Source organism: Marmota monax, unplaced genomic scaffold (assembly GCF_021218885.2).
Source record: "Marmota monax isolate L192 unplaced genomic scaffold, Marmota_monax_Labrador192_F-V1.1 WCK01_AAM20220418_F8-fsc00014, whole genome shotgun sequence".
In the NCBI taxonomy this organism is placed as follows: Eukaryota; Metazoa; Chordata; class Mammalia; order Rodentia; family Sciuridae; genus Marmota; species Marmota monax.
The window spans coordinates 23,811,810-23,837,035 of NW_026695222.1; the positions used below are offsets into that span (position 1 = coordinate 23,811,810).

Sequence of the window (25,226 nt, forward strand, 5' to 3'; positions counted from 1 at the left end):
TCAGCTTGCGTCATTCTTTATTTATCCTGGGGACAGTCATGTGCATGGTGGGTGTCAAGCAGCATCCCTGTCCTTGTTCGCCAGAGGCCAATCATGTCTATCCCCATCAGTTGTGCCAATTGAAAATCTCTCCAGCTGGCCAAATATTCCCCAGAACGTGTGACAGCTGGGAGTTACACAGGAGCAGGAGTAGTGGCTGTGTTGTCTGCTACCATTGAGCACCCTGGGGCTCATGTTTGGTGACTTTGCTTTGGGTGCCAGGATCTGTCCCAGAGCCAGGTCTGGGGCTTCCCTGAGCAGCTGTGAGGAGAAGATGCCGGGTGGTGCGTTCTGCATACCAGCCTTATTCCTGGGCATATTATTTTCTTGCCCTTGTTTTCCTTGCTTATTCCTTTTGGCCCTTTGGTAGATTATCATTTCTATAAGTGCCTCCAATCTCCATGAGAACAATATCCATCGTTGTCTTTTTGTCAGAGGTTTCTATAGGTTCTGGCCTTAAGTAGCCTTCGGTGGAGGTTAACTGAGTGGATGAATGAGGAAAAGAATGGATGATGTGTCAGCTTTTCGTTGCTGTTGGCAAATACCTGAGAAAAATAACATAGAGGAGGAAAGATTTATTTTGGCTCACGGTTCCAAAGATTTCAGTTCACAATCAGCTGGCTCTGTTGCTTTGGTCCTGAGGTGAGGTGGGCTCTCATGGTGGAAAGGCATGATGAGGAAGGGTGGTCAGATCATGGCAGCCCAGAAGCAGAGAAAGAGAGATTGAAGGGAACAGGACCAAATACACCCTGCCAGAGAAGGTCCCTGTGACCTCCTTCCTCCAATGAGGCCCCTTCTTCTACAGTCTTCACCATCTCCAAGGAATCTATTTAAATTATTAATCTATCAAGTAGATTAACTACCCATGAGGTCTGAGGCCTCATAATCTAATTATTATGAGTTCTACCTCTGACACATGAAACTTTGGGGACATCCCAGATCCAAGCCATAACTGATGAATAAATGAATAGATGCTGAGGGTGATGGATGGGAGGTTGATGAGTGGAGTGATGGCTGGGTGGGTAGATGGATGGGCAGAAGAGGTGGGGAGTTAGGTGAACAGGACAAAGAAATGAGTAATTGGGAGGATGAAGGGGTAGGTAGATGGGCAGATGGATTAACGAGTAGATAGGTAGGTGGGTGATTATGGAGGATGATGGATGGTAAGTGGAGAGATTTGGACACGTGATAATTGAAAGAATAGGTAGCTGGATAGAGGGTGGTTAGGGGATGGATGATTCGCTGAATGATGTAATGAGCTGGTGGTAGGTGAAAAGATGGATGGATGGATGGATGGATGGACGGACGGATGGATGATTGAGCTGAGATATCCTGGAACAGAAGGACTATCGAGCTCAGGACAGGCCAAGTGAGGAGACAGAATGATTTGGCCACAGGGCAATAATCCTTTGTCAAGAGAGTTCATTCTACTTTTCCTTTATCTTTCTTTCTTGTGTGTGTGCGGAGGGGAACTAGGGATTGAATCCTGGGGTGCTCTACCACTGAGCTACATTCCCCAACTCTTTTATTTCAAGTCAGACTCTCACTAAGTTGCACAGCCTGGCCTCAAACTTGCAATCCTCCTGCAACAGCCTCCCAAGTTGTGGGGATTCCAGGGGTGCAACACCATGCCTGGCAGGAGTTTATGTTTGTAAGTGCCAGAGGAGGCTGATTTTCTGAGGTGTAAAGACCTAGTCCCTTCGCTCTACACCATTTGACTTCAGGCCAGAGCAGAGGTTCTTGTCATAGGCCATCTGATCAGTGACTCTCTGACTTACAGCTATGTGACGGTGGGTTCTTTGAGTCACGTTTCCGTTTCCCAATTTTTTCATCTTGTTTGTTATGAGGATTCCATGAGCTAATGAGGGAGAGTGAGTATTACTACAGCCTGCTTCGTCCCTGCAAAGGGTGGTAGGCCTGGAATTGAAAAGGACCACAGGTGCTGGCCAGCTATGGGACCATATCCCATCTCAGGCCATGGATGTTCCAACCCTTCATTGCTAAAGCACCCTCTCCCCACTTCTTCCCCATCTCCCTCTCCACACATCTTCCCATCCCACCCAACTAGGCCTTCAGTGGTTCACAAACCTAGTTGCTCTTGGGAAACATTCTTAAGCCAACCCATGCTGGGGCTCCACTTCAGACCTGGTGAAGTAATTCTGTAATTTTGTGTTGCATTCCACCTGTGATTTTGGGTATTCAGGTCAGCTGCAATAGGGAAATGGTTGGCTCTCTTTGTAGAGTGAGGAATGGACACCCCAAATATATCCTGTCTGCACCCAGAAGCCTCCCACGTTGATTAACTCATTATTTGCTTGTTCACTTCTTCGTCGACTGTCCACCGGGACGGTAATCCGCAAGACGTTCTGGAAGGCACGGAGGCAGCATAGAAGAACAAAGTTTGCCTTGGAATCTGGGACTGTGCTCAATTTGGTGGGATCACAGACAAACCAGCAACCACCAAGGCAGAGGACTCTGAGAGGGACAGATAGGGCACTGTGGGAACACAAAAGGAAACTTGAGGAGGAGAAAGGACGGAGACCTCTTGTCCCTGGAGGAGCAGACGGATCTCTAAGCTGAAACCTGAAGGTTTAGCAGGCGTCATCCAGGAAAAGAGAGGAAGGGCAAGAGTGTCCCCAGCTGGAGGAACAGCGGTTGCAAAGGCTGCCTGGCCACACTGCATGGATTTTATTGATAATTGAATGCAATTAATTCCATCGTCTATGGAAAGTGTTCCGGTTGTTTTATGATTGATTTACCTTGTCCTATAAACATCCTGAGATGCTCCAGTGCAGGAACCATGCTACCCATTTTATCCGATGCACAGGCCTCTGGCATAAGGATGAGCTTGCAGAGAGGAGAGAATTGTGTTTCCATGGGAACCCTTCCCAAATAACACCATGATGTCAGCGAATTTAAGTGCTTTGTCCATCAAGATGGGAAGTCTTATTCCATTATACACACAAAAAAATCGAGACTCAGAGTTGCAAAGTGAGTTTCCCTGCATCACACAGCAAAAGGCTGATTAAAATCTAGTGCGACCCAATCGTCATTCTTCCAGATACACATCTACCCCTCATAATGGCACCCGAGGGACTGTGTGACTCAGTGCTGCACCTCAGAGCCTGGCGTCGGCTGGGTCACCTCCTACCTGTGTGGCTGTGAGTGGGTTCCTTAGTCTTCTGTGCCTTGTGCTCTTCACGTGCTGACTTGGGGGATATGGCCAACATCTCTTTCGTAGGGTACCGGCAAGGACAATATGGTTCGTATCTGGGAAGTGCTGAGTGTCTGCAATAGAAAGTGCCATGAATGCCAGGCATACCTGTCATCCCATAGAAAGTGCCACTCCCAGCTACTTGGGAGCCAACCAGGGAATGTAGTGAGACTCTGCCTCAAAATAAAATTTAATTAAGAGCTGGGGATGTAGCTCAGTGCTTGCCTAGCTTGTGTAAGACCCTGGGTTTGATTCACAGTATTGTAAGAAGAAAGTGCCGTGTATATTTGAACTTCTGCATTAGTATTACCTCCACAGAGTGTGCACCTGCTGTGTACAAGGTATTGTGTGACTGTTGTATGCAAGCATCTTTCTAGGTGTTGTGGAGCAAACAGTTCTGAAGGAGGGACAGGCAACTGACTCTAGGATGCAACTGTCCATCTGCAGAATCAGGGCAAGGCCTCTCTCCAAGCCTTCAGATGCTGTGTGACATGTGCAAATTTCAGATTAAGTGCTTTAATAAAAATAGTACATAGGTAGTGACAAATCTATAGAACACCGCCAATTGATGAATTTAGGCGAAAGGATACATAAGTGCTCACTATACTAATCTTTCAACCTTTAGTAGGATTGCAAGTTCAAGGCCAGCCTGGGCAATGTAGTGAGAATCTGCCTCAAAATACCTTACTCTTACTCCTTTCAAAGTAATTTGTTTTGGAAGATGAAACTGTTCAAAGTTGTTAGACCTGTGTTGGTCACAGTGGTGCATGCCTGTAATCCCAGCTACTCAGGAGGCTAAAGCAGGAGGTTCACAAGTTCAAGGCCAGCCTCAGCCTTTTGAGAGAAGACCCTCTCTCAAAATAAATTATTATTTTTTTTTATAGGGAAAGGGATGCAATTCAGGGGTAAAGCACTTGCCTCACATGCAGGAGGCCCTGGGTTCCCTACTGAGCACAACAACAAACAATAAAAGGAAAAAAAAAGTCAGACATAAAAATGGAATAAAATAAGACAAAGCTAGAAGATTTAACTTAATATTAAGGTCTTTGGATTGTAACTCTAACACAGAGGTTGGCAAACTTTCTCTAAAAGACAAGACAGTAAATATTTTAGATTTTGCCGGCCAGAGGGATCTGTGGCAAATATTCAGCTCTGAGTTGTAGCACAAAAGCAGCCACACACAATAAGTAGATGAATGAGTGTGGCTATGTGCCAATAAAACTTTATTTATAAAGCAGGCAGTGTGCCACATTTGGCCCAGAGGTTATACTTTGCTGGTCCTTGCTTTAATATATTGAATATTATTTACTTAAAGGCCCTTGAAGTACAGTTTTGTCTTTAAGTAGATATATTATTCCTAGTATAATTCAGCAGTCTGCATTAGAAATTGGGGATCTGTTACCATACAGCCTTCCAAAAACTTAATATGCTGGACAAAATCATTTTGGCCTAGTTGCTATTCACATGATTTACTGACTTGCTTTATTTCTTTAAAAAGTACCATTCTTAAACTCCAAAGCAGAAAACATGTATGAATCATAAATGCATATAGCTGTATGAAATTGCACAAAGGTGACAACTTTTTTTAAAAAAAGAAAAATGTAAAATAAAATATATTGTGGGCATCCCATGTAGTAAGAGTAAGGTAAGAATAAGGTATGTGTGTGTGTGTAAAACTTTTGTTTCATCCGTACATGTCTGTGGGTATGTATGTGCTTATGGTTGTGATAATAGCAAAAACCTGTAGACTCCTTACAGGGGCTTTACATGAACCAATTCCTAATTTTCAGAATGACCCTGTGAAGGAAGTGCTGCGGTCTTCCCTGTTGTACAAATAAACAAATGGAGCACAATGAGGAGGTCCTGCAGTCAAAATTATGTGGGCTCACCCAAGTGCCCACTCAGGCAAGTGGGTCCCAGGGACTCACTGTGCCGCCACCCTTTACCGCCAAGGTACCTCAAGTCTGGGAAGCAGAGTGTGTTTCATCCTGAGGGTCATGGTCAAAAGGCTTAACAGTCACTGGACAGAATGTTCCCCAAGGTTCGTTTCAAATTTAAAAATAGCATACCCTCCTGTAAGTGTTACCCACAGGGTACAGGGGCTGATTCTAAGTAGTAAGTGCACAAATGCTTTTAAATCTTCATGAATTCCTTTTATAGTATGTTAGAAAAATTCATGGCTAGCCTTTGAAGGCATTAGAATTACGAAATATCCTTCAAAAATGAACAAATGTCTTCAAGGAAAGAAAAATACCAAATCAATAGTCACTGGTGAATAGAATACAGGCACAGCATCTCTGGGCAGAATCATGACGAGGAGAGCAGAGCTAGACCCGGAGCCAGAGCCTGAAATTGGCACCCAGTTTCTGGCTCAACCATTCTCCAGCTTTTGGGTTTTGTTTGTTTAATTGTTTTGTGTACATGTGTTTTCCTCTTTCTTTCATTTCTCACTTTTTAAAAATCACTTATGTAGTTCTCCAGCACTTACTCTGGCCAACCACTGTTCTCAACACCTTATAAACATTAACTCTTCCAGGCCTCAGAACTGCTCATGGAGGGAGTCATCATACCATTTCTCAGGAGAGAAAACAGATTCAGAGAGGTTAAGTAGCTTACCCCAAACCACACAGCCTACTCAAGGCAGAGCTAGATCTCAAGCCTGGGCACTGTCCTAGGAAGGGTGACACTAACTGCTTTAACAGACATACGATGAGTTGCAAGATGAACACTTCTTTGCTCCCCACAGTCTACCAGGGCTCCAGCGCCTTCCTGCCTAGCTAGGAGGTGGGTTTTGTTTTAGTCTCCACACCACCCTGTGATAGGTGGAATTTTCTTTACAGTTCTGGGCTCTGTTTCCTTTCTCTGAAAATGGGGTAAACCTTGCCAGTTCTGCTCACCCCTTGGGACAGCTCTGTGATGAGGGCATGGAGTTGGAGTCTTCCGCAGACCGCTAAGTGGCACACTGGACGCCAAGCCAAGCGTGGGAAGCACTCTGACATAGTGAGGATTAATTGAGGTGATGTGTGGGAAGACCTGGCCTCAAAGCAGATGGTGACAGCTGCCGTAAGGGTGAGGATAAGGACGTGGACAGGCAATTGAAGATAAGGAACGCTGATTCATCACAAATTGGGATATACTTATCCAAGATCCTTCCTAATAGCAAGCTAATGCATTCTACCTAAAGCCAAAAACCAGGAAGCAGCCGGACAGCCATGACCTTTAGAGATGAGAGGAAGATACAGGGAAAGAGCCCAGAGCGCTGGCCCTGGTGACACAGGCTCAGGAGACCGCAGGTGCGCACTGGCTGTTAGAAGCCTGGGAGAATTCTCTTTCCCAATTGTGACCATCCAAAGGTCAGAATGAAACTGTATTTCAAACACCTGGGAATGTACCTGGAAATAAGAGCCTGGACAGGAAGCCATGGAGGGAGGGCAGAGTTGGAGGACTTGAGGGCATAACTGTTCCAAGCCCCTGCAGAAGACGCTCGGGCTGTGCCACACTCCAAATAAGTCCTGAGCTCTTCCACCCAAAGGGCCCCCTGGGCTCTCTTGTTGTTCTCCCTGTTACTTCCTCCCTTCAGACACCTCACCAGCTCCCCGGCTCTTCCCAGGGATGATTTCTTCTCATCCTTTGGGTCTTAGTTCAGATGTCCCCCTCTCAGAGGCCACCCACAACTAAGCCTGCTGGCCCCAGCCCATTGTCATCAACCCCATTATCCTGCAGCTTCGAAAATTTCCATTCCACCCTCTGCTCACCCTCTCGGACTCTTTCGCTCTAACTCAGCAAGGGATCAGGCTGTCGTGTTCCCTGCTCATTCCCAGTGTGGACAACAGGCTTGGCACACAGTAGGCGCTCCATAAATATTTGTGAGGGGACAGTTGAGTCAGGCTGCTGCCCAGCTGGATGGCCAGTGGTCTGGGAAGGAAGCGACGGCCTCTGCCTGGGCCCTGCCCTGGGTAAACAGGCCTCCCTCCACCCAGACAGCCACTATTTGACAACTGTCTGCCGTGGGACTGGCCAAGCCTGGCCACACGGCCAAGGCCCCAGGATTCCCTGGGACAAGCAGCAGAGGCAGCCACACCTCAGGGAGGGCTTGTGAAGGCACAGGTCGCAAAGTTATCCAAACAGGCCTGAGGAGGGGTGGAGGAGGAGGTGAGCCGCCAGGGAGCAGTACCCAGGAGCTGCAGGAGGCTGAGGCCCAGCTGCCTGTGGGCTCAGCCCCAGGAGTAGGAGCCCCAGGGTTTAAAGGACAGTTGAGGTTCTATTTTTCATTGTTTAAATCAAATTTAAATTGACTGTTAACTTCTAAAAATCCCAACTTCCAGTTTCTTTCAAAAATTGGAAGCTCTACTACACTGATTCCCCATACCCATGAGACAATGGTCTGTGGAACTAATTTCAATTAGGTGCGCTCTCCCTCTCTCTCTCTCTCTCTCTCTCTCTCTCTCTCTCACTAGGGATTGAATCCAGGAGTGCTTAACCCCTGAGCCATATCCCCAGCCCTTTTTATTTTTATTTTGAGACAGGAAATTTCCCCTCAGTCTCCTTATCTCTAAAGGCTAAGTTCCCAGGGCCTCACTAAGTTAGTTGCCCAGGGTGGCTTTGAACTCATGATCCTCCTGTCTCACAGCCTCCTAAACTGCTGGGATTATAGGCAGGTGCCACCACACATGCCCAGTGGATGCAATCTCCTGCTTCAGGGAGCCGCTAATTTTTTTTTTTTAATGTGACTACTAGAACATTTAAAGCTACATTTGTGGCTCTCTGTTTCTGCTGGATGGCTCTGGTCTAGTCCCTTGGATTCCAAGGCAGTGACCACCGACCTGCACTTACCTCTTCCGTTCTTGAAGGGACCTGTCCCAGCCAAACCCCTGGGGCCTGTGTCTCTAGCTGGGTCTCCCCTCCCCACACTTATCTCTAGCATCCCCACCCTTATTGCCTGACCACCTATTATCTATCCTCCGGAGGATCCAGGTCCCAGAACTTCAGGCCTGTCTTCTAGAATTCTCCACCGTGGGGAGTCTGTCCCAGCCTCCTTTGTGATCTCCTTATCAGATATTCACAAAACAATGGTCAATCTGAAACTTAATTGCACATCCATTCTGTCTCCAGCCTGCCCAAGATCCCAAATCCAGGGACTCAGAGGGTGGAGTTGGGGTGGAGAGAGGATTATTTAAGGTTTTGACTCTGTTTACAGGAAAGACCGGTCTTAGCTCCTCGGAGGAGAAGGCTTAGGAAAGAGGGAGGGGGAGGAATCTTGGGAGTGGTGGACCCACTTCCAATGAGAAGGCCCTGGTAGGGGCTGAGAGCTTGTGCTACAGGGTTAGGAAGAACTGGTTTAGAGAACTGCAGAGGTGACTTGACCTTTCTGACCCTCAGTCTCCTTATCTATAAAGGCTACTTCTCTGAATTTTTGGAATTCTTCTGTCATGAACCTGCTTTAGTTAAGTGACAAAAAATATAGTGACGTTCTGGGGCTGCAGCTTGGTAGTAGAGCACTTGCCCAGCATGTGGGAGGCCCTAGGTTCAATTCCTAGCAAATAACAATAATAAATAGCAAAACAGTTATTTTTTTAAAATTTATGTAAGGAGGAATAAAATTAAATGGATAGGGCATCCCATATTGATTATATTTTTATTGTTTTATGACTAAGCAAAGAATTCCCAGTCCCCCTCCTCCCTACTAGTGCTGGGGATCCAACCCAGGGCCAGAGATGAGCTAGTCAAGTGTCTGCTATTAAGCTACACCCCAGCCCTGGTTTATTTTTTGGAGGATACTGGGTTTTGAACTCAAGGACACTCAACTACTGAGACACATCCCCAGCCCTATTTGTATTTTATTTAGAGACAGAGTCTCACTGAGTTGTTCAGCATCTCAACTTTGTTGAGGCTGGATTTGAACTCAAGATCCTCCTGCCTCAGCCTGCATAGTCACTGGGTGTAAATGAAGTGCACCACCACAACTGGCCTTGGTTATTTTTTTTTTAAATTATTTATTTATTTATTTTGGCACTGAGGATTGAACCAAGGGTCTTGTGGATGCTAGGCACGTTCTCTGAGCTACATCCCCACATCCTGGACTTGGCATCTTAATGTTGGGCTCCAACCTGGGGACTTAGAGGTGAAAACAGGTGAGGATTCTGGCGGTGTCCTCTTTGCATGCCCATTTAAACTGAGGCTCCAGGAAGAAAGGTGACCTGGCAAAACCAGACCACAAGTGGGTGGCAGAGCCAAGACTAGGAAGGCAGGTTTTTCCCAAGTGACCACTCAGACAGAAGGAATTCTTTTTTATTATTATTTTTATTTTTTAGTTTTCGGTGGACACAACATCTTTATTTTATTTTTATGTGGTGCTGAGGAATGAACCCAGCACCCCGCGCATGCCAGGCGAGCATGTTATCGCTTGAGCCACATCCCCAGCCCGACAGAAGGAATTCTACTGTGAGTTGCTTGAGTTCCACAAAATGGCCAGAACCTTTCTGACATAGAACTTTTCAGAGCCAGGAACTCATGACCAGGCCTTGGTCAATGCAGGAGAGCCGCCCCCCAAACCCTCCTTCCCCACAGTCCAAAACATTAACTCCTGATAAAGCTCTCCCTGCCCCAAACAGAGAAATGTTTTCTCTTCCATATTTTCCCGTTTTTTTTTTTTTTAGGTTGTCTAGATATTTAAAATCATAAGATTACTGAATTGTATGTTGCTGGTAATCTGGAAGATGGTTGATTTTAGTGTGAACGTTGATATACCCGCCACTCAGTTCTGTCAAATCCTCCTGGAGGGTCACACTTTCTTTGGGTTTATTTTTGTTTGTCTAAATGAGAAATGATATGTGACACAGAATGGAAGCCCCTGTCCCCACTCGATCCCGTCACCCCTGCCACTCAGCTCCGAGGCGACCACTGTCAAGGTCTGGTGATTGTCATTATAACCAGACACGTTTTTGGACTTTGACTCTACATGCTGTACATGAGCAATAAAAGGAGCACTTTGCATGTTTGGGAAATTTATTCAAACGGTGTGTTGCGGGCAGCCTTCAGCAATGTCCTGTGATTCACCCCACATAATGGCTTTTGGATCTTCCTCTACTGATCCACCTAATGCAGTCACTCATTTAAAATGCCTTGTATGTTTATTTCATTTTGTGACAATGGGGTTGTTTCCATTTAGTCATTATCTTTTTTTTTTTAAAACTGGGGATTGAACCCAGGAGCGCTTACCCACTGAGCCACATCTCCAGCCCTTATCTATATTTTATTTAGAGACAGGGTCTCGCTGAGTTGCTTAGGGCCTCCCTAAGTTTCTTAGGCTGGCTTTGAACTTGCCATTCTCCTCGGAGGCATGTGCCACAAGGCCCAGCCAGTTTGTCACCATCTTAAAGCCACGAACAACATTCTTCTGTCTGTGGATGAGAGTTTTTCTCTACGGCACTGCACAGTAGTGGGGCCTCTGCGTCTCAGGCAGCGGGCCTCTTCCTTCCCATGAGATCTTGGTACATACCCCTCTGTCCACCCCACACCTGTCAGCAGTGTTGAGGGTTCTCCTTGCTCCACATCCTCAAAAGCAAGATGACGAAGGTAAAATGATGCTTCACTTTTCCATTTGTATTTCATCTATTGCTAGAGAGGGAGGGAGGGGTTCTCTCTGTCTTGGGGTTTCTTCCCCTTCTGAGATTGTCTTTATCTTTTCCTGCTTTCTTATTACATTATTTGCCTTATCAATTTGTAGGAGTTATTACTTCTATTATTTTGTCTACTGGGGATTGAACCCCAGGAGTGCTTTACTGCTGAGCTACATCCCCAGTTCTTTTATTTTTTTATTACGAGATAAGATCTCACTAAGTTGCTGATGCTGGCCTCCAGCTCACGGTCCTCCTGCCTCAGCCTCCTGAGTCACTGGGATTACAGGCCTGCGGCACCACAGCCTGGCAAGAAAGACCTTTTATACATATGTTTTTAAATAGCGCACTACAGGTAAACTTCTGCATGGCCGACACACCGTTCACTGAAATAACATTGTTCTCAAAATAGTGTGTGAGTTATTCACTCTTTTTAAAAAAAAAAAAATTGTAGTTGTAAATGGGCAGCATGCCTTTATTTTATTTATTTATTTTTACGTGGTGCTGAGGATTGAACCCAGTGCCTCACACGTGCTAGGCAAGCGCTCTACCACTGAGCTACAGCGCCAGCCCTGAGTTATTCACTCTTGATACTAATCCTTTTTTAGTTATATTAATGGCAAGTACCATTGAACATCTGTAGCTAATCTTTCCACTCCATTTATTTATTCACTTATTTATTAATGTACCATACTGGATACTGAACCCAGCAGCACTTAACTCATGAGCTATACCCCCAGTCCTTTTTTATTTATTATTTTGAGAAAGGGTCTTTCTAAATAGATGAGGTTGGCCTCAAACCTGCAATCCTCCTGCCTCAGCCTCCTGAGTGACTGATATTACAGGCGTGTAGCACTGAGCCTGGCTAGATGCTTAGAGTTTTAATGTAGTTATATTTTAGCTGATTTATAAAGTCATTAAATATAGTATTTTCCTGTATGGTTTGTGCTTTTTGTATATCTTGTCCATTCACTATTCCAGTGCCTTGAGAGAAAGAAGATATTACCCTAAATATTTTCTATAGGCATGAAAACTTTCATTTTCATAGTTAGGTCTTTATTCCACAGGGATTGGGTTTTGTGTGTGGTACGAAATGAGAATATTAGCTTATTCAATTTTCTGTTGCTATAACAAAATACCCAAGACTGAGTAATTTATAAAGCACAGAAGTTTAGTTGGCTCAGAGTGCTGTAGGCTGGGAAATTGGGCATGGTACCAGCATCTTTTCAGTATCTGGTGGGGGCCTCCTGGCTGTGTCACCACATGGAGGGGCAGAGCAAGTATGCTTGTGGGAGCCTCTCTTGCCCTCAGAAAGCCATGAACACCCACCTGCATGAGCTCATTTAATCCTAAAGGCCTCACATCTACATGCCCTCAGCCTGTGCATTGCTACACATGAACTCCTGAAGGACACATCCAAACCAGAGCAGAGGACATTTTTTTGTTATTTGAAAAGCCACTTGGTCCTATACCCTTTACTGAATAGGGCATCTTAATTGCCTGGTATGCAGTACCTACCACCACTTCTGTCTTCCGTTTTCCAATATGTATAGACCTTCTGGGCTCTCCCCACTGCTCTATTTATCTATTTCCAGCAACAATATTTATTTATTTTTTTTTAAAGAGAGAATTTTTTTTTTAAATATTTATTTTTTAGTTTTCGGCGGACACAACATCTTTGTATGTGGTGCTGAGGATCGAACCCGGGCCGCACGCATGCCAGGCGAGCGCGCTACCACTTGAGCCACATCCCCAGCCCCTGCAGCAACAATATTTAAACAATTTTTTTTAAACTGAGCTCAAGTTTGAACTTCTTTTTTTTTTAATTTTTAATATTTATTTTTCAGTTTTCGGCAGACACAACATCTTTGTTTGTATGTGGTGCTGAGGATCGAACCCGGGCCGCATGCATGCCAGGCGAGCGTGCTACCGCTTGAGCCACATCCCCAGCCCAAAATATCTTTTTTTTTTTTTTAATTTATTTTTATCTGGTGCTAAGGATCAAACCCAGGGCCTTGCATGTGCTAGGCGAGCGCTAGACCACTGAGCCACAACTCCAGCCCCTTAAACAATTTTTAAAAGTGAGTGAATCTACAGTACACCAAAATGAAGTTTCATTTTAAAAGAACCAAAAAACAGTTGAAATTAATTTGGGGGAGGTGGGTAGTGGGTATTGAACTCAGTAGCATTCAACCACTGAGCCACATCCCCAGCCCTGTGTTTGTATCTTATTTAGAGACAGGGTCTCACTGAGTTGCTTGCGGTTGCTGAGGCTGCCTTTGAACTCGTGATCCTCCTGCTCCACTTTGCGGTTGCTGAGGCTGGCTTTGAACTCGTGATCCTCCTGCCTCATCCTCCCAAGCCACCGGGATTACAGGCCTGAGCCACCTTGCCCTGTGCCACCTTGCCCTGCTTATATTTTATTTTGACACACGATTTCGCTAAATTGCTCAGGGCCTCACTAAGTTGCTGAGGCTTCCTTTGAACTCCTGATCTTCCTGCCCTCAGCCTCCTGAGCTGCTGGGATTACAGGCCTGGGGCAATGCGCTTGACAAGAACTTCTAATTTTAATCAGGTCCAACAGCTATGCAAATGGTGCCATTGCTATATTTTAATGGCAATGCCTTACCCTCTGTGCTACACTGTGTCTCTCCTCTTTCCCAGGATCCAGGCCAGATGGCCTTTAGCTCTCTGATTGTTTCCCCACCTTGCCCCATCCTAGGAAAATTTTATGTGTCTAATTATAAAATCAGAACCAGGTGCAGCTGTCCCTTTCTGGTCCTTTCTGGGTAGAATGCAGGGGGCCTCAGCTCTGGAGACCCGAGCACTATGTCCTTGTCACTGACACCTGAGTCTAGGTTTGGGCAGTGGTTTCCAGGTGTAGCCTCTTACCTGCTGCTAGGGCAGCTCTGCCTGCCACACTGTCTGGTGGTTTATTTTTGACCACTGCGGAGGGTTTCTTGTTCCTCTCCATCAAGTTCAAACACTTTTCCTGAGTCACTTGGCTCTTGACCCTGCCTGCTCTCCATAGCAGTCACTGTGCAGGGCCAGTTCTGAGCCCTTCCTGTAGATCAACACCTATACCACTCACACTCCCAGTCACACGCTCATTGTCACTCCTATTTTGAAAATAAGAACAAACACACAGAACTGGAGGTCTAGCTCTCGGAATAGCTCACTGTGTGCGCTTAGCATGTGTGAGACTCTGGTTTCCATCCCCAGTGCCCCAGTGTCTTTCCACAGGTGGCTTCCACTGAACTGTGGTCAGTTTGTATGTCTGCTCAGAAGGGAGATGAGGCAGTGTGGGCTTGGCTGAGACAGGTTCTGTGTCTCCTTGGGAAAGTCATCCAGGGAAGGGTGGCTGGAAAGGAGAGGAAGTAAAGGCAGGATCCGTGTGGGCGGGGCCTCCCACAGTGGTGCCTGCTTATCAGGTTATCAGGAGGATTCTTGGCAGAGTTTTTAGAGTGGGGTCTGAGAACATCTTGCACCAGAAGCGTCTGGAAGCTCACGAAACATCTGCTGCCTGGGCCCGCTGCTGACCCCAGAGCCTGAAGGTAGGACCCCAGGGATTCGGATTTTCAGTAATGGCCCCAAGATGATTTGTTTGGACACTGAAATTTGAGAAGCTCTGAATTACTGGAAGAAAATTTTCTTGTACATCTAAGAGGTCTAGCACAATAGTTCTCCATCAAGGGAAATTTTGACCCCCAAGGGATGTTTTTAAATATCTGGAGAATTTTTTTTTTTTGGTGGGGGGTTCACCTCTGGGGAGAGGGGCAAGGTGCTACTGGCATCTAATGAATTGAGGCCAAAGATGCTGCCAAGCAGCCTGCAAGCCCAGGACAGCTCCTCCATGCACCCATGCATGAAGCTGACAGCACCAAGGAAACTCTGGTGGACAAACAAGTGCTTCTCACTTCTTGAGCCCTCCTACATGTAGAAGCACCTATGATTTCAATCTCCACCTTCCAGAACTTGTGTAAGCATGAACTCCTTTCTGTTGATTGCCTACTGTTCACCAAGGACGTCAGCATATGATTAGTAGTCTCTCCTTCAAAATCTTTTTCAGAGGGCTGGGGCTGAAGCACAGTGGCAGAACACTTGCCTAGCATGTGTGAGGCCCTGGGTTTGATCCTTAGCACCATACACAAATAAAATAAAGGCATTCTGTCCTGACCTGGAAATAGTTAACACACAAGTAACCAAACATTTGTGCCATTTCAAATCAATATAAAGTGCTAAGGGGAAATAATAAGTACAGAGATAGAGAATAAAGAGGTGAAGGATGCAGAGACTCTGCATAAACATATAGGAAATTCCTCCCAGATACAATAAAAATTAAGTCCACATCTGAAGGATATTTTTTCACCCAACAGGCATGCAAAGGACCCAGGAATCATATTCCAGGCAGAGGACAAAGAATGTGCAAAGACCCTGAGACAGGAAGGGAAAAAAAGGAGGGGGTGCAGGAGTGGGATGGAATAAGGTTGGAGAGGTAGAGAGGTTAAAAAGGAGGTTGTGTCCTGCCTTAGTCTCTGGCAGGGGTTTTATGAGCTTTATTATAAATGCAAAGGAAGTTGTAAAAGTGTAAGTAGAGGAGGATCTGATCCAATGTAGGCTTGTACAAGATCACCCCTGTCCCAGGCTGAGGAGTGGGTGGTAGGGGAGCCCGAGTGGAAAACAGATGTCCAGAGATGATGGGCGTTTCTGCCACCGCTGGTTCAGTTGGAGATGGAAAGATGATGAAAACTCTAGATACTGTTGGAGGTGGAAGAACTGGGTTTTCTGATGAAGGGAGAGATAGCAGGTGAGGCGGGACACAAAGATAGTGACTCCTAGTATTTGCCCTTGGATTATTGATGGGGAAGGGTGACCGGTATTTCGTGTAGATATTACTATTGTTCTCGTAACAGCTGAGGAAAGGGAAGCAAACCTCCTGCTGCACAAAGCTTCAGTGTGTCTGACTCCAAGGTCCAGTTTTTCCACTGCCCATACCCTCCAATTTCCATAATGGAGGGGTGACATTTAATGACAGCAATGTCATTAAATATGCCTCTGAATGCAAACGTGGGCTTCCGCTGGGAGCCAGCACGAAGCCTGGGACCTTCCTCCAAGGCGCCTGCGCACTGGCAGCAGGTGCTGGGAACTGAGGTTTCAGGAACCCTGGAAGGGCAGCGCGGAGGCGGCTGGGGAACCGGTTTTTACATCTTGCATCCTGATTGGTGCAGTAGCGACGAGCTGTTATTGGTGATTGTGTCGAGCTGGCTTCCGCGGGTTTGGAGAGACGTAGACCGACTGGTCCTGTGATTGGTGGGGTCTGTGGCGCGGCTCCGCTGTGGTCGGTGAAGGCTCTGTGACAGCTACCAGCTACCTAATTCTGAGCGCCAGTTCCCGCGGGGGCCACTAGGGGGAACCCGGGGAGTGCCAAGCGCAGCAGAGGCGCGTCGCTGTCGCCTCCTCCAGGTCGCCCTCCGGCTTGGGGCTCACGCAGGTTCTGCTGCGCCGGGGGTGGGGCGGGCCAGGGAGGGGAAAGTGTGTCAAGGCTCCCAGCTCTGGCCAGGTGGCCACGCTTCTCTGCACAGCTCCTTTGGCCTCTTCCCCTGGCTCCCAGCCCCGTCGAGGACATTGGCTGACCCGAGGGGTGGGTCTGCGGGTTCGCGCAGGTTTGCGAAGGCCCAGGTCCAAGCTGCAGACCGCGGAGTCTATCGAGTGAGATTCAGCAGCCCCTTTCCCCGGCTGGCACCCTCTGCCCGCCTCGGAGTCTCCCTCGTGCCCTTTAAGATCCTCAAAGGGCTTTTCCTAAGCAACACTGGGATTAAAAGTGGTGCAGGTGAAATCTTGCTGTCAGATCCAAAGACGCCCCCTACCTGTCCCGGTGTGCTGTCGCATCGTGCTGTGTCATTGTTTAACTACTATTTGAATGTACTTGGTTGTTTATTTACTTGATTTCGGTCCCCACTCCGCCTTTCCACCATGACCCAAGCTGTGTGCCAGGGGAGGGGGGATAGAGCTTCCAGAAACAATCCACGACTCTCATTTGGGTTTGAGATAAACCACAAACTTTTAAAGTATGAGTATGCCCCATTCATTCTTTGGGACCTACTTTAGAAAAGCATTCTAAAGTAAAGTTTTTCTGGACTTGCAGTTTGCCTGGGCAGCCTTGACCTGGCTTGCTGGTTGCAGCCCTGTGAGGCAGGGCTCTTGCCCAGGATCTTCGCTGTGGCATCTCCTGGGATCGCACACGGGGCAGGTGCTGAATCAGTGTTCAACACTGGGGCCGACGATTCCTTGGTTGTTCGCTCTTTCATTCAGCCAACCGGTTATATTAAGCGCCAGTCTGGGTCCTGGGAATGCAGTGGTAAAGGGGACACTGCTAGAGGAGGAGGCAGACAAGCACCACCTGATTAAACTGTGATGATGGAAAGCTCTGGGGCTGTGGGAGGATGGTTGGCAGGACTTGCCAGAGAATGACCAAGATGGGACTTGGAGGAGGGACAGGGTGGCAGAGAGAGATGTGACAGCTCTCTGCCAGGGACGAGGGTGTGGCGTGGGGTCTTCAGGTGATTGGGGAAGGGCAGCAGAAAGAGGTGAAGACACTTACATTCACTGAGTGTCACTACCCACCACACAGACCCAAGAGTGACACCAGGGTGGCATTATGGTGCCCATCCTAAAGATGAGGAAACTGAGGCTCAGAGAAGCGCAGTGCTTGGCCTGAGGCAGTCTGAGACAGAAAAGCTGAGCATCAAATTCAGGTCTAACAGACTCCCAAAGTGGCACTCTTCTAGAAAAGTTGATTGAGGCCCAGAACCCCAAATGGAGGATAAAGAATCTGTCTCAGAAAGGTGACGCAGGCTCCCGTGAATGCATCTCACCTGTTCAGCAAAAGAACACAGAGAGCAGGAGGCCACACCCAGGCCTGCAGGCCCGGCGTCTCCCACTGTTTGGGTTGGGTCTCTAGGGGCCCCTTGCAGAGGCCTGGGGCTAATTCCTTGCGTGGGTCCTGGACAGGTCTTCGGTCTCCATGGAGACCGCCTCCCACCATCCCTGAAATCTCATTGTGACCAGTATTAAGGGATTAACTCTGCCCAGCAGTCCCCACAGGGTCTAGGGTGCCAGGGTGGCAGCAGGGGTTGACTCAGGGATGAAGAGGTTGCCCACTGTGCGGGACCCCATAGCACCGGGAGGAGGATGTCGGACGGGGGCCAGGGCTTCCCCCAGGACCCACCAGGTATGGTCCTGCCTCTGCATTTGCCTGGAAGGAATATGGGGTGGCAGGAGGGAGACACAGAACTGGGGGGAGGAGGCTGGACTTTGAAGCAGTGTGGAGACTTTTATCCCCAGCCCCCATCCAGGAAGGCCAAGGGCCCTGATAGGTGAATGATATTCTGGTCAAAACAGGATTCAGATTCCCTCAACGAGGAGAGGGAGCCCCCAAAGATGCCTTTAGGGGTGCTTCAAGGCTGCCCAAAGACCAGCTGTCTAATCTTCATTTTGCAGCTGAGGCGCAGAGAGCGAGCTTGACTTGCTCAGTCAGTGCTCTGAGCAGGTCAAGGATCCAGGGGGACCCTGAATTCGCCTGCACAGAAAATGTGGGCTAAGCTGTCCTCACCACTTCTGTCTTGAATTCCAAATCCTGCCCTCCAGGAATGGGTCCCCCAGGGCTCTGCATTGGCCGTCCCATTGGCCAGGCTTCCCTTCCTCCCTGCCCCTCCTCCTTTGGACCTTGCTGCTGCCAGCACACTCTGAGCTTGCAGGTTCTACAGTGCTGGATGGCAGGGCCACCAGGCCATGACGTCCCATCCAGGGGACACCCCTCACTGGGTCCCTATTTGGATGACTTATTCCATACTTTAGCCTGTCTTTGGGTCTTCAGGGCCCAGAAACAGGAGGGGCCCTAACAGCCCACCCAACCCCACCTTCCCTTATGCCCGGGAAGGCCAGGTCTGTGCTGCACCAGTTTATGCCTGGCTCCCAAACTCCTGAGGCCCGGATTCCTGGAAGGCCACTTCAGTTCAGGGGACAGACATGGGCTCTGGAGCCAAGGAGAGAGAGTTCAAACATGACTGACTTGGCTTCCTGGGAAAACAACGCTCCCTCCCAGAGCCTGTTTTCTCCCAAAGCTGGCTCTCAACTGCTATGGGAAAATCTGCAGGCCATAATGGTCAAGGAAACAGGCAGGAGGCAGGACAGTGTGGGAGGCAGGGCTGACGACCTGTGATCTTATAGATTCTTGTACTTCCGTGAAAGACTTTCAAGAAAGATCCATGAGAAAGTAGGAAAATGAGGAAGGGTGGTAAAGAGGTGGAGAGCTCAGGCAGCAGCAGGCAGAGCGGACCGGGCTTCTCAACAGGGTACCTTTTTCACATCTGATTCTGAGCCATGTGAAGGTCGTTAATGATTCAGAAATAAATGTGCAATGTCTAACAAATCAGATCATCATCATCATCATCACCACACAACTTCAATAATAGGACAGGTGGGCAGAGAAGATGGGCATCCAAGGAACAGAGAAAGCCTGGCTCCATGTCCCTGAACGCTTGGCCTGGAAGGGCCTTTTACTTGATACCAATATTTTATTGACAGTAACAATAACAGCCATTGGCACCAAGAATCAGGGACCATCTCAGGATGTCATCCGCTGACTCAGCATTCTGACATTGTGAGGGAGTTGTGGGTCCATTTTACAGATGGGGAAACCAATCCTCCCTGAAGTTCTGAATAGTAAGCTGCACTTAGTTGGAAAACTCAGACCTGTGTCAAGGTCTTTCCACTTCAAAATGTCAAGCCTTCTGTGATGGGCCTGAATCATCCTGGATGATCAGAATCATCCAGGGATTTCAAAAACTACTGAAGCCGAGCACTACTCACTGCTACCCTAAGATTTGATCACTGGCGTATCACCCAGCCTGGGCCTCAGTGTTTTGCTTTAGGGCTGAGAATGGAGCAACTTGCTCTCTGCTCTACCACTGAGCTACCCGAGCAGCTGAGCATCTATATATTTTTTTAAGATCCCAGGTGATTCTGTTTCACTATCTAGATTGAATCTCTGCTTTATGCTAGACACAACTTCCCAAACAGGAATCCAAGGCCAGGAAGGGATGGGCTTTGTCCGAGGTCACACAGTGGCTGGAAACAGAGCTGGGGCAGAGCTCCTAGTAGCTTACATGGATTCTTTGTGCAAATAAGAAAAAGACATCCCCCTCCAGGCAGGCAAAGTTCATGGGCTTTGGAGCAAGGGCTGGATTTCTACCCCCACTCAACCATCTTGGCTAGAGAACATGTGTGTGGGGAGCAGCTTGTACAACTGTACACAGTGATCCTGGCCTAAGTCTCAGGACTTGCAAATCTTTCACCTCAGTGACCTCCAGACAAATCCCTGAAGCCCCTCAGGAGGGATCCAGAGAGGCTAAGGGCGACTTTTATCCCTGAGTCGAGGGCCTGGACTGAGCAGGAACTTCCCATCACCCTTCAGGCCCCATGAGGGCAGGCTAGGCCCCATCTAATTCCCCAAGGTCACCCCTGCAGATAAAGTCAGGAACATAAACAGAAGAGATGAACATAAACAGGAGAACAGGAACGCCCCCCTGGCAGCAGGCAGGCAACCCACAGGGCGGCTCCGCCCACACAGACTGGGTCCTGGCTTTCCTCCTGATGGCTCAGCCTCTGGCCATCCTCTCTACCTCAAACTCAGCAGCTCCTGCAATGCCCTGATCTCTGACCAGAGGGACTTCCATGCCCCTCTACTGACCAGCTTTCCTTGAGCCCTTACTACGTACATTCCTGGAAAGGCAGGGTGCTTTAGGGTTAGGAGCACAGATTCTGCAATCAGTTTGGACTTGAATCCTAACTCATTTCTTATCAGCTGAGTGGGCTTGAGCGCATGACTCAATCATTCTGTGCCCATGCTCCATAAAATGGTGATAAAAACACTGTCTGTGTTAGGGTGGTGTAAGAATTCATGAGCTAACACGGATGGATAGCCCCCCCGAAACAGCTGCATGCACATTGGCCCTCATTATCAATGAATGCTTTTTACTCCGTTCACCCTCCTGACAACCCTAGGAGTTAGGTAGGTATTGTTCCCAATTTACAGGGAGAGAAACTGAGGTTCGGAGGGACCGAGAGTCAGGGCAGGGTTGGCCAAGAGGGGCTGTGACAGAGTCTGGTTTGCAGCTCATGCTGCTGGTCCTGCTCCTCAGAGGACCACAGAACACACTACAGGTGAAGTCCCCTGCCGTGGGATCTTCCAGGACTCTCAGGACACCTCTCTGCTTACTTCTGCCCTCCAAGAAGAGGGGGATGGCAGGGGAAGATGTGCATGCAGCCACCTTGTTCCCTGATGTCCTTCAACATGTCATTCAGGTCCAGAGAGTACCTGTTATCCCTGTCTCGGCTGGAGACCCAGGATACCTGGGTGGCCTGTGTTCTTGTCTGAGGCACCCACCCCTCCCCTGGCCTCTTTTCCCATCTGCACACTGAGGGGCTGAGGCTGCACCTGTGGTCTCCCTTCTCTCAATGGAAACATTAAGAAAGATCACACCTAAGAGAGCATCAATCCGTGGGCTCCTGGGAACACCAGAAGCTGCTTTGAAAAGTCAAATAAAAATAAAAAGCCCCAGCCCACATCCTCCGAAAGGTTCTCTTGGCTCTGATGCTGCAGGATTCTAGAAACCCAAGCTCAAAGCCACTGCTTCACATCCCCATTTGGAAAGTTCCCCCCACCCCCATTCCACAGTGTTTTTATCTCTCTTTGGTAACAGAGCAAATTTGCTCAGGACCCGGCAGGGGGACAGGCAGACTGTTGACTCTTGAGCAAAACTCCCCTTTGGAGAACGGCAGAGGAGGCCACGGGATGCGCGTGGGGAGGCCAGCGGCCTCTTGCATAACCCAGGAGGCCTCCTGCCCACCCAGGCCTTTTCAGGGTTAGGGGTGAGGCAAACCGCAAACTCATGCCCAGTTAATTTTTTAAGGCAAAATCAACAGTCTCAGCAATGATTAGCAGGCAGGTAAGTTCATCTTAATCATGCTGAGGAGAGGGAGGGAGGAAAGAGGCCTGTGGAGGCCCGGGGATGGGGCCCAGTTATCAGTTAACCATGTGAATAGTGTTTCCTTCCAATCCCACTGGCCTTCAGCCCCAGCTCCCTCGTCTTCCTCTCGGAAATGCTCCTGGGGCAACCTGGTGGCCATCAGTCACTGAGTGGACAAACACACAGGGCCATCCACGGTCTGTAGGAGAGGAAGCGAAGGGGACTGACCTCCTTGTTCAGTCCAAGCTTACCTGCCACCACTGAGTGGCCTGGAGCAATTCCCAAGTCCCTTCCAGCCTTTGGGGCTCAGGGAGGGGCCCCTGGTCTCTGGCCAGCTCCACTCTTCAAACTGCAGCAGCTTCCATTTGCCGACAGCCTCAGTGTCTCCATGTGCCAAAGGAGTGGGTCAGGGACACAGCCTGTCCAGTGCTGTGGGGTCCCTTGGGGATTAAGCCATGGCAGTGTGAGCAGGTGGTCCGTTGGGGGCTCCAGGAGGAGCCCAGAGGCCCAGACCGCCAGGGCGCCTACCTGGCATCTGCTGTTGAGACCAGGAAGCATCAGATCCCAACTCTGGGCAGGAAGCTGTCCTCTCAGGTGGGAGGTGGGGGTCCTTGGCGGTCCCCAGCTGCCCTTGGCCTCCTACCCCAGATCTTGGGAGCTGTCGGGAAGCAGCCAGACTGGGCCAGCCTGGGGCCAGGTGGCGGCTAGACTGGAGTTTGGTCAGCAGTTGGGAACCTATATTGTGAGATAGTTAGGACTTTGTCCACAAACTGGAATTTGAAATTTCAAAGGGGCAAAACTGAAGGGCCCTACCCCACAGGGGAGATGGCTCTTGGCTTCTTTCCCCCACGACTTTTGTTCTTTGTCTTGATAAAATCCTGGTTCTCTCTGCCCCACGCCCCGCGTGGCTGGTGGAGGAGAAAGAGTAGGAGTTGCTGGAGTGGTGAGTCCCCAGGAGAGGACAGGCACCAGGTGGCCCTGGGGTGGCTGGGCACCTGGAGGATGCCTCTCAACCTCCATGTGTCTGGGAATCGGACTGTGACTCCTCAGGCCCTTGGGTGCCCTGGCTGTGTCTGGAACCAGTCCTGAGCTCCAGAATTCTGAAGTTCTTCTGGAGACTCCAGGAGTGGGGCAACAAGGGAGCTCTAGAGCCAGGTGGTTCAAATGGCAGCCCCTCTGCTGCACTCTGTGGCCTTGGGACAGTCATTTCACCTCTTTGAATCTCAGTTTTGCCATCTATCAGGTGAGGAAGTCTGGGGACGTCAGATCAAATGAAGAGTTGTGGTTCTCAGCACCAGGCCTAGCACATCTCTATAAACATTAGCCATTAGTGTAATTTAAAAGAAAACTCTGCCTTCTATAGTGGCTCGCCCTTACCTGTGCATGGCAGAGGCATGTGATCCGGGCCCACGGGTGGCAGCCTCTCCTTCCCTTCTTAAACTCCTCTCCTGGACCTTCAAGCGAGCTCTGCCGTCCTGTCAGCTCCTGGGAGCTGCTGCCCTTTGGAGCTGGGTCCTGACAGCTCCAGAGGAAGGGGAAGAATCGATGGCTTCAAGTCCAGGGCTCATTCAGGGCTGGGCAGGCCACACCTGGGAGCTTTCCAGAGATAGGGTCCCAATTCCCAAAGATCCTGTGGCCAGCAACTCAAGGAGTCCAGCACCAACGACAGTGACCCCTGCTATTTTGCCCTTCAAGGGATTGGTTCCAGGACGCTCTCCAAGGCCAAAATCAGTGTTTCAAGTCCTTACTATAAATTGCTTAATATAATTTGCACATGACCTACAGACATCCTCAATCATTACGAGATATACTACCGAATACGTTGTGAATGCTTTGTACGGAGTGGTTATACTGTATTGTGTAGGCAAAGAAATAATGGCAAGGAACAATCTTCTGTGCTGTAGCCAGGTGTGGTCCCAGGTCTTTGGGAAGCTAAGGCGGGAGGATCGCTGGAGGCCAGGCCTTGAGTTCAAGGCCAGCCTGGACAACATAGTGAGACCTGTCTCAAAAACAAACATCCTGCATACGTTCAGTTGTGACACAAATTTTTCCGTCTGAGGTTGGTTGAATCCTCTGATTCAGAAACTCTGGGTCCAGAGGGCCTATATGTGGCCATTCAATGCCTGCTCCATCCCCTGAAGAGGAGATCAACCCCATTTTTCTGATGCTGAAAGTAAAGCCAAGAGAAGTAGAACCTGAGATCCCAGAGTTTGGTCAATTACAGCACCTGGATTTTGACCCAGATCTGTCTGACTTTCAAGCTTTATGGTTTATGCCCCTAAAGGGAAATGGTGGGGTAGAAAAACTGTGAACCATATAGTATTTTCTCATTTAATCTTTTTTAAAAAAGCCCTGTAAGTTAGGCCCATTGTTTGGAAGGAGAATCCAGTGATTCAGAATAACTCACCTGAGGTGCAGAGCCAGGGGATCTCACGGGCAAAGCGTCATTTATGGGAGGAAAGTAGATGTGCAAGACACGGTTCCACGTTGGCTGAAGGTGGGGTGAATTGTGTATATGCTAGAAGATGCAATTTGTAGTTGACGAACAGGTAGATTTACTTCTGGAGTAGATCTCATGGGGTAGGACAGGGATCTGGCCTGAGCCTCGTGGGCCGCGTGCCATGCTGTGGGTAAGTCACATCCACCGTGGTTGGTGCACCTCATAGCTCCCGGCGTCCACCTGGAGTTCTTGTGTGTGGCATGGTGTGGCCTGGCTGACCCTGCTTGATCGTAGACCTTATGTCATTGCATCTCAGTCATCATCTCTGGGAAGATGCATGGTTGTTTGGTTGCCTAATTAAACTCTGACTTGCCAATGATCGCACTCCAGTTTTGGAAATCTGGAAGTGCGCCTCTTACCGTTGATGAATCACGGGACATACGGGATGAGTACCACTGGACTGTGTAAGGGGAAGTTGTGCATGGGTTGTCACAGGTGGCAGATAAGGTGGCAGGGGCCTGGGTGCCCCCACTGGCCCCTCCCTGAGCAGCTGTGCATCTCTCCTGTGTTTATCCTCTAGCTGGGTCTTCCCAACTTCCCACCCAGTCCAGTGTTGCCCTGAAGGCCACCGGAGCTGGCTCCAGATGTTCTGTGCTGGAGCACAGGAGGAACCGGCTAGCATCTGAATCCCAGGTGTGGGTTGGGCTAACCAGAAACAACTAGACCAGGATTGTCTCCCCATTTTACAGATGAGGTTATTGAAGCCCTGGGACAAGATGTGATGTAAACACAGCCATCCAAATAGTGACAGGGCTGGTTTCTAAACCCCAGTCTCCTGGCAGCCAATCCTGCCTCTGTTTTCCCCCTCTTCTTATGCACCTCCTCCC

The 25,226-nt window shown here is 48.7% G+C and overlaps 2 protein-coding genes across 11 annotated transcripts in view; one reads left to right on the plus strand and one right to left on the minus strand.

Annotated features, from left to right (window-relative positions):
• LOC124085789 (uncharacterized) lies at positions 1 to 25,042 on the minus strand. Of its 9 annotated transcripts, none has more exons than XR_006849562.2 (7): positions 24,307 to 24,981; positions 23,277 to 24,066; positions 22,713 to 22,807; positions 22,428 to 22,634; positions 22,151 to 22,339; positions 3,191 to 3,327; positions 1 to 584 (listed from the first exon to the last, which is right to left on the minus strand). XR_006849562.2 is itself a non-coding variant. In XM_046433759.2 (7 exons), exons 2-7 carry the CDS (start codon positions 23,282 to 23,284, stop codon positions 517 to 519), a joined length of 603 nt encoding a protein of 200 aa, XP_046289715.1. In that variant the 5' UTR covers positions 23,285 to 24,066; positions 24,307 to 24,987; the 3' UTR covers positions 1 to 516. The 9 variants fall into 9 exon arrangements, 3 of the variants coding, with proteins under 3 accessions (XP_046289715.1, XP_046289716.1, XP_058431597.1); XM_046433759.2 differs by lacking the exon at positions 22,151 to 22,339 and adding an exon at positions 2,799 to 2,886 and having other exon boundaries at positions 24,307 to 24,987; XR_006849559.2 differs by having other exon boundaries at positions 22,151 to 22,634; positions 24,307 to 24,979.
• Positions 1 to 25,226, plus strand: part of Hnf4a (hepatocyte nuclear factor 4 alpha) — a 54,241-nt gene that overhangs the window by 2,175 nt on the left and 26,840 nt on the right. Inside the window, exon 1 of one of the 2 annotated variants that reach the window (XM_046433757.2) lies at positions 21,725 to 21,878. The exons of the other annotated variant lie outside the window; for it this stretch is intronic. The gene's annotated coding sequence lies outside the window, so the exon portion shown is untranslated. Of the gene's footprint in view, positions 1 to 21,724; positions 21,879 to 25,226 lie in introns of those variants that run through there. 2 annotated transcript variants of the gene reach the window in all.

Bases quoted from the DNA above. Each gene is read 5' to 3' on its own strand.
- LOC124085789 (XM_046433759.2), bottom strand. The intron at 22,635-22,712 runs GTAGGGCCCTTC...CTCACAATATAG, and splicing joins AGAGCCATCTCCCCTGTGGG to GTTCCCAACTGCTGACCAAA. The intron at 3,328-22,427 runs GTAGGCGCCCTG...TTTCTATTGCAG, and splicing joins GTCTCAACAGCAGATGCCAG to ACACTCAGCACTTCCCAGAT.